This window comes from Protopterus annectens, chromosome 13.part0, assembly GCF_019279795.1.
Source record: "Protopterus annectens isolate FY-2018-M chromosome 13.part0, PAN1.0, whole genome shotgun sequence".
NCBI classification, from domain to species: domain Eukaryota; kingdom Metazoa; phylum Chordata; order Ceratodontiformes; family Protopteridae; genus Protopterus; species Protopterus annectens.
The window spans coordinates 1,115,041,283-1,115,049,640 of NC_056747.1; the positions used below are offsets into that span (position 1 = coordinate 1,115,041,283).

Here is an 8,358-nt window from a genome sequence, read left to right on the forward strand (position 1 = left end):
ATGGATTGAAAAACATAATTGTGCTAAAAACCACAAGCTACACCACACAGTTAGAAAATGATGTTGTATTTTTTTCAAGCACAACAAGAAAAATACATATCAGATTTCTAAAAACTTATATCCTTGCCCTGGAAAGGCATTTATTAACATTTTAAATACTTTTTAACTCAGGATTAAAACAAATGCAACAGTTTAATACTTAACACATCTTACACTGTGAGATTATCACAAAATTAATTCTGGAACTCACACATTACGTGTCTAAAAAAAACTAGGAAAATAGTTACATTTACATACAAACATATTTTATTTACATTTCATTTATACAACATTTCATAAATACATACAGACCTGAGATGCTACAAATGGCTAAAAACTGTAGTTTAATTCATTTTTTAAATAATTACTTTTTATTGATTCCAGCAAGTAGTGTCCCTATAAAAAAATGGACCTTGGTAGATTCAGCCCAGAATGAAATTCAGTCCATATGAATGGGATCTGATAATGCAGCCCCCCCGATACGAGGAGAACAAAGCAATTTTAATAAATTAAACCAGCCCAAACTTGTGTTAAATAATATATTAAAATATCTGCATAGTTATTGCAACCTTAAAAGCCTTATAAGAACAACAAATCCATCAGTAGTGTGTGGGGAAAGCGGGGGGTCTCATTAACTGCCTATTATTGTTATTATTATTTTTACTACTATTATTATTATTATTATTATTTGTAAAACCTAGAAAATGCACCGAATCTGAGCTTCAAATTGGGGCATTTGAACGCATTAAATAGTAAATGGCCAGTATGGCATAGAAAAGGGTACAACTTTTAGAGTCATTACTGTTACAGCTGCTGAGACACTGTTGACTGCAAATTGAATAAGGTCAAACTCCCCTTTCTACGAATATACAATATATGGATATGCAGGTTTGTAGATATCACCAGTTATCAAGCAAAGGTAGACGTATGAATGAATTATATCCAACATCTGATGATAGTTTGCATTGAAAACCTATTTATTTTTATTTGTATTTGACAGTGTTGATTGGTGCTAGACAGATTACTGAGTGCAATCATTTATTTGGTTTAAAATACTGCAAACCTAGCATGACAAGTTTAAGTACTACATTAGGATTCCTTAAACTATATGGAGCACTACAATTATTTTCTGCTTAACCAGTCCTTCCTGGTAGATTCTTCTCATTAGCATGAATGCATTTCATATGCTTAATGATAAGAACACTAGAAAATGCTTCTAATAAGTCCAGTTGGAATGGTTCCATAGATACAAGTAGCTGTGCATTCTCCAACTTTCCTCATGCAGATATATATATATATATATATATATATATATATATATATATATATATATATATATATATATATATATATATATATATACACACCATACATGCAGAGGAACCGTTTCAATTGTGGCCTACACGCCAGTGTTCCAAAGAAAATGTATACATTCTTAACACTACTCAAGAAGAAGGGCTTCCAAGTCTCCCTGGTAATGGATTAAGTTAAGAACAAATTTATGGCATGAGTTAGAAGGGGTTAAAAATATGTAGATGTAAAATCCACTGTCATACCAAAAAAAATGTACATTATGTTAAACAGCATTTGATGCTCTGTTTTTTCTGTAAGTAACTTATAGGTAAGTTGTAAAGACAACAATTACAGATACTTTGTAAATTAAAACGCCATTTATAACCATCTTATTTTTATATGGATTATTGCACAGAACTGAGAACAGAAGAGTGCTTCTACAGCTATCTTTCCTTTTAGTCATAGTGTTTTGCTGTTTACATACATCAGTTGTCAGCTGTTAATTCATGCACCAAACAATTCTTGGAGATGAATAAATACAGGGAGGATTAGATAAGCTGGTTGGCAACTTTTCCCAAACTGAAGACCTTCCTGTATTGCCATCCCTTGCCCCCGCCCCCAACACACACATGCAACATGCCTTTGCAACATCCTTTAAAAGAAAAGCTTCACAATTCTTGAACCAAAATATATGTCTTTTATAAGAAAATATTTCCTTCTGATAAAAATGGAGTTTTCATTAAAAATGAATTCAATACCCTGTGAAAATGACATGGTTTACTTCCATGTCTGTAGCCATCTGCCCCACAGCAGTACCGACCTGCTCAGGAGAAACTGAGCAAACGTTCTTATAATGCCTGTTTTTGTCCTTTTATGTATTTTTTTAAATAAGTCATGGTAAACCAACTCCTGGGCATGTCACTCTTAGTACACTGCCCCCGTGCTCTGTGTAGGAGGTACATGATGATGCAAGGGAGCTGGTGGCTGTAGATGAGGCCCAGACAGGCTGGGATGGTACCAAGGTGTGAATTCTTCCAGGTAAGTCGGTGATGAGCTATGAGAGGCCTGTGGGACTTGGTGCCTTGTGCTGGTGCTGGTATTGTCCCAAACAACAGGAGATGGAGGTGAGTTACATGCCATAGAGTCACTGGTGTTAGGGCTGTGGTCTAAAGGCATCTCTCCATTTTTATACAGTTTCTTGAACTTGGATCTTCTGTTCTGGAACCAGATCTTCACCTAGAAAAAAAAAATATCCATTAGACAATCTCACAAAAAAAAAAAAAAAAAAAAGCATAACTTGCACTTATTGATCACCTGATCCTAAATTAAAAAGGACCAGTTAGTAAATGTTCATTAACACATGTTGGGGAGGTCTTTCTTCGGCAATTACAGATCTGCAATACAGTACAGAGTATGTAAGATCAAATGCCTTACTTTGTTAACTACTGGTTAATCAAAACAAGGAACTGGAACCCAATATATAAAAAAATGGAAATACTATATACTGTATACAAAGAAAATTAATAATTAAGAAGGAAAACATCACCTCAGCAGTGCAGATCAACTGAGGGTATCACATGTACCTATTTATTTATTTTTATTTTACTAAAAGAGAAAAAGTACACCAAATGGAGTTTCAATATTTTCCCATAGCATACCATGCTAGATTTCAACTTGTACTTTACACAAACCAATGGTAATGTTTGCTGAAATGTATGCATGTCCCTGCTTTGCAGTAACTCTCAAAACATAAGAAGGATGGGTAAATGTAAACATGTTTATGTGGAGATAAATAATGCAAATTAAATATTTAGTGGTCATTTTTAATGGCATGGGCACAATGCTGCTTTTAGTTTAGTCAAAGTTTTATTTAATTAAAATAACCCTAACATCCAAGGATTATATAAAATCATCCCAGATGTGTCATGTATTTGGACACATAAGTGTAACCTTTTAACCACGGCAGCAATAGCAAACCTGTGGTAAAACAAAAATTGTTCTGGTTGTTCACCTTGTTAGTTCTTCTGAGCAACACTTCAACCTTCTCCCCCTTTAATAAAGCCATAAACTTTTACAATTTCATAACCCTTTTCATTACCTCTAGCCATACCTCTCAACCTGTAAACACAAAAAATCTAGACAAAAGCCTAAAATAATGGTGGGACAGTGGCCCAAAACTAGGGACAGATTTTAAATATTTCCATTATAAACTTCAAAATTTAATAATAATAACAGGATTTGTGATGACATGCATTCTCTAAAGTGTATGAAGTCCGACACTCAGATAAATGCCAGTATTTAGTGACTTCAGTCCTCAGTGGTTTGCCAGAAAACCACACGAGGAACAGGTCAAAAATATGAGGCAAAAAATCTGGGCAGCTGAGAGGTATGACCTGCCTCAAAACACTCTAAACAAATCCTGTATTACCCATTACATGTAAATTAACATGTATTTTCAATCAATATTTTGTACAATATGTGTTCATATGTACTTTCAACTGCTGTACTACTTACTAAACATGTTTTATAATGTTTTGCTTTTTACCTACTGTAGACAAGTTTTATAATATGTGTTGCTTTGTTTTGTACCTACTGGAGATTTTCTCCCGGAGCTTCGGCTGAAAATGGCCATCTACCCAGTTGGACTATCCCGGTAAACAAACAACAAATAAATTAAATAAATGTTTTTTTTTTTAAACAAAGGTCATTACTAATTTTAAAGATGTAACCAAAGAAAAAAAATCTAAAACAAAAATAGTAACACTTTCTTTACTATTATTGCAAATATAATTGTCAATATCTTACTTTTGTTAAATATCTTGTTTACTTTGAGACTACAGCATTCAAATTATTGTATATTTGAATGTTCTCTGCCAACATTCTGAATCGAGCATGCTATTACAATATGTTACTGCCACTGTATCCCTGGTCAGGACTGAAAAAGGACCATGTTTTCTAGATTTTTTTCCTTAATATTGTTATCATCGTGAAAATGTAATTATCTAAACATTTTGAGCTGTAAAACATGGGATTAAAACAGAGCCCCCCTGAAACAGCCATTCAAAATGTTTGTTCGTATAAACACAATCATTGCCTTCTCATAACCGCTCTCAGTTTGTTCAGTACAATTCTTCCCAGTTTGTACTGATATAGATATACAAAGATTAAAAAGCAGTGTTTTTTGAAATTATTCACCGTCTCATACTGTGTGCTTGATTCCTCCAAACTGGGGTTCCTTCAGCGAATGAACGTAGACATCTCACACCAGCACTAAAATCTCTCAGTCTCTTAACAGAAGAAGCGGGGACTCAACCAAAAATAAAACAGGGACCGGATTTTTAGAAAAATTCTCTTATAAACTTAGCAAGTTTCAAAATACTCTTATAAACTTAGCAAGTTTCTTGACTAACCCACATACACCGCACGCACACACTACACAACTCACCTGTGTTTGTGTCAGTCCTAGTTGAGCGGCCAACTCTGCCCTCTCTGGCAGAGCCAGGTACTGAGCCTTTTGAAATCGCCTCTGTAGCGCCGCCAGCTGGTAGCTCGAGTAGATGGTGCGGGGCTTACGGACCTTTTTAGCTTTGCCATTGACGATCCTCACCTCCGCATCTGGCTCTTCTTTGATCGAAACTAGAAAACAAGACACAAATGAATTATGTCAGATAGGACTGCAATCAAGACACACACACAGACACACTACTACTAGCGCTGTAGTTACTCTTCATGTTAAACTATACAAAAGAGAAAACTCAACACAAACAGCAAACTCGAACATTTCTGTAAGTAAAATGCACATCTTTACACCCCCACTTGCCTCACATTTATTGTCCCTTATATTTAGGGATGACACTAAATCTAATCTCAACTACTTACCTTGACCCTTTTAGAAAATGCGTTGCAGGCAAATCAAAGTTAAATATCCGTGACTAAGGACTCGGGTAAATTGGTTTAATCTGTGTTTTACGTTTTTATGGCCATGTATTGCCTGTGGTAATTATTATTTTAACAGCTATGGGGCACTTTATTTCAGTTCTTGTGCATCACATATTAGCTGGCTATGGGTACAAAACAAAAAACAAAGTTAGTTGCACTCCATATCTTCCCAGCACACTTGAAGTAAACTTGCTGGACACACCTCATTAAAACTTAAAACAAATTTTATTGCAATATGTACATCCGTGTTTATATTACTTCTTTAGTTTTCCGCATTATTGTCTTAAATCAATGCTGCTTGTTTCTTTATTATTTGTACCTTTGGTATGCGGGTCGTGGCTGAAACGGGTCTTTGGACCAGCTCACCCACTCGATATCAGAATTGTAAAATAAAAATAAAACCGAAAATAGCTATGTGATGCATCATATTCAGTTTCTACGTACAACTTACATCTGATTGCCCTCGCTGAGATGGAGTTTACGTTGGCCCAGCTAACTTCCAAAATCCATTATTTATGGAAGTTGTTTCAAAGACTAAAACCAGTAAATTGACTATGTTGATGTTTTATCTGCCTCGTTTCTTATTTTATGCATTTCTGCGTTTTGCACACTGACTGTTTAAATGCAAACGTTAATGCTCCTCTTTGTCCAGTAAAGCCAGCTGTAACCAATTTTCTACAAGTTTTACTAGTCCATGTATGCCTTTTAATAAAGCCATTTGGTATATCCCTTGCAAACGTGTGCCAAACGTCTCTTATGAAGAACTTGAATTTATCTATAAGCAGGAAGTAAAACATATAGGCGTATTGTGCCAACATGAAAAGACCCAACAAAACACACAAACTGTGTACGACAACCGTGTCAATTAAAAAGGCGGGGTTAGAAAACACAAAACATTGAAGCATCTGCCAAGTATGGCTAATAGGGAACGTTTCATAAACATTACAACACTTGGATAGCTAATCCTACATCATGGTTATGGAACAACAAAACCAGAAAGTAACAACTGTAGGGAACCACACAACAGGCTGAGTTCATTTTGGCATTTAGCAGGCAACGTATTTTTTTTTTCACGTCTACTGACTGAAAAGTTCCTCAAGATCAGTCCACCAAAATAATTTAAAGTCTGAAAAGTGTACGCAAACCTGCCCGATCTTTATGCCTTCCAAAAGGTTCCATGAATGTTGCTCTGCTGGGCGTAAATCATATGACCCTGGATTTGAACCATGGGTGGTAACTTTTTGTACATTTCATTAACTTTAGAAAAGGGCAGTTATGGTCACTAACTTTCATGAAGGGTCACAGCCACCACCCTCAGGCTTTAGCTCAAAGACGAAAGACCAAAAGTACGTTCATACTTCTAGCAATGTAAATTGATAGGACCTATACAAACAACTTTTGGACACACACACACACACACCATAATCCTTTGATGCGCATTCACTACTGTAAGTGAATGCTGTGGGTGAGAGGATGTGGACACAAAGAAGGCAGGGATACGGGAAGCTGAGACTGGAACTTGTGGAGGAGGAACTGTAATCATATGTGGAATAATGAGAGAGTCTATAGAGCACCAAAATTAAATTTAATAAATGTCCCTACCACAAACTGAGCTGTAAACTACATCAGTCTCCATAAACATCGAAATATAGTTAACGAGGCACTTGGGTCAAATTTGCTCCTTAACACTTAGCATGAAATGCAAGACAAACAACACATCTGTATAAAAAAAAACTTAAGCAACGAGAGCCAACTGTATGCGTGTGTGAGTACTGTGGTTTGGGTCCAAGCAGCGGGTGCTGACTTTTACAATGTAATGTCAATGTGACTCTGCCTGAGTATCAGACCAAGCAAGGGCCCACTTCCCCAAGTTCCACGTCTTGTCTTAATAAATGCCAGTGTGTGCAACTGTGTGTTTGTAACACCGCATGCAGGTACAGAGAAACGTGTGTTGGAAACAGCAGAGAGTGTGTGTGTGTGTGTGTGTGTATAAAAGACAGATTACACAAAGGTTACAGCTTTCCAAAGTTTTTGAATGTGCGCCTTGCCCAAGCAGTTTTAGCGGTTAATTTACCTGACCTATGTCTTTCTAAACAGATCTGGCAGTAAACAACAAGCGTCTGCTGGTTGTTGTTGGGGGTACCCTCAAGCCGGTGATGATTTACCTGTATTGCTCTCTGTTGGCTGCTGCTGTTCCCGAGTGAAATGACCATACTGCCGTGGATGATAGGAACCACTGCCGTAGGGGTACTCCGATTTGGGAGCATATGTCCCTGAGCCTCCAAGCCCAGCGAAACTGTACTGTTGGTGCTGGTAGGGGTAGTGACTCATAGGCTGTGAGTAGGACTGCTGTGGACCCGTGTAATAGTCACTCTGCGCGCTGTAGTAACCCAAGTCTGTAGATGAAGACTCGGGCAAGGTGGGTGAGGAATCCTTGGAAGAGGGATGGCAGCTAATGTTTGCTGAGATGTCCGTCAGGATGCTGGGGATCTTGCGATCAAATGTCGCGCTCATGGCGTCTGGAGCCCAACCAAGCAAAAAAAAAACGCAGTTCTCTAAGATCCAACAACAAGGGTTTTGCGCTGCCTTGTCCCTTTAAAAAGAAACGTTCTTCCTTTGCTGTCTCTGAAATATGTCTCTGTCCTAGATCCTGGATGCGTCGAGTGGAGACTCAAAATCTTCACTTGCAGCCTAGTTTAACCCTAATTATGGGTTTTGCCAGCCCAGGAGGGTGGAGGCTCGATTCCCATTGGCTGCACCAACTGTTGCCTAGAAGGCAAAACAAAAAGTTCTTTTTTTTCCTTTCCCTTCATCTATCCATTTTTTTACTAAGACAAAAGCTAGCCATTCGTAAACTTTTTTCCTGACTTTTATTTCTCATTATGCACAGAACAAACCAGACTGAAAAAGTTTGACGATGAATTTGTGATTTTATTTTTTAATTTAATAAAATACAACTGCTTACAGAATACAGTCTGGAGGGAGGTTTAACTGCATTGGTGGCTAGGACTCTGGTGGTGCTGAAACTACTGATAGATAGCCCCAAATTAATCGCTATTCAATCTGCTGATGTTGACCGTGTACGTT

General features: G+C 37.2%; 1 protein-coding gene across 1 annotated transcript; it reads right to left on the minus strand.

Annotated features, from left to right (window-relative positions):
- Positions 1-104: 104 nt before the first annotated feature.
- On the minus strand, positions 105-7,938 carry DLX3 (distal-less homeobox 3). The gene is made up of 3 exons (XM_044055083.1): positions 7,437-7,938; positions 4,778-4,968; positions 105-2,568 (listed from the first exon to the last, which is right to left on the minus strand). Exons 1-3 carry the CDS (start codon positions 7,783-7,785, stop codon positions 2,257-2,259), a joined length of 852 nt encoding a protein of 283 aa, XP_043911018.1. The 5' UTR covers positions 7,786-7,938; the 3' UTR covers positions 105-2,256.
- Positions 7,939-8,358: the final 420 nt, after the last annotated feature.

What these genes read in the sequence shown, in the direction of transcription:
- DLX3 (XM_044055083.1), bottom strand. Translation starts at nt 7,785, where the DNA reads ATGAGCGCGACATTTGATCGCAAGATCCCCAGCATCCTGACGGACATC. An exon ending in GCCAACAGAGAGCAATACAG is followed by an intron (nt 4,969 to 7,436) that starts GTAAATCATCAC and finishes CTTGTTTTCTAG; the next exon opens with TTTCGATCAAAGAAGAGCCA. An exon ending in TAGGACTGACACAAACACAG is followed by an intron (nt 2,569 to 4,777) that starts GTGAGTTGTGTA and finishes TTTTTTTTCTAG; the next exon opens with GTGAAGATCTGGTTCCAGAA.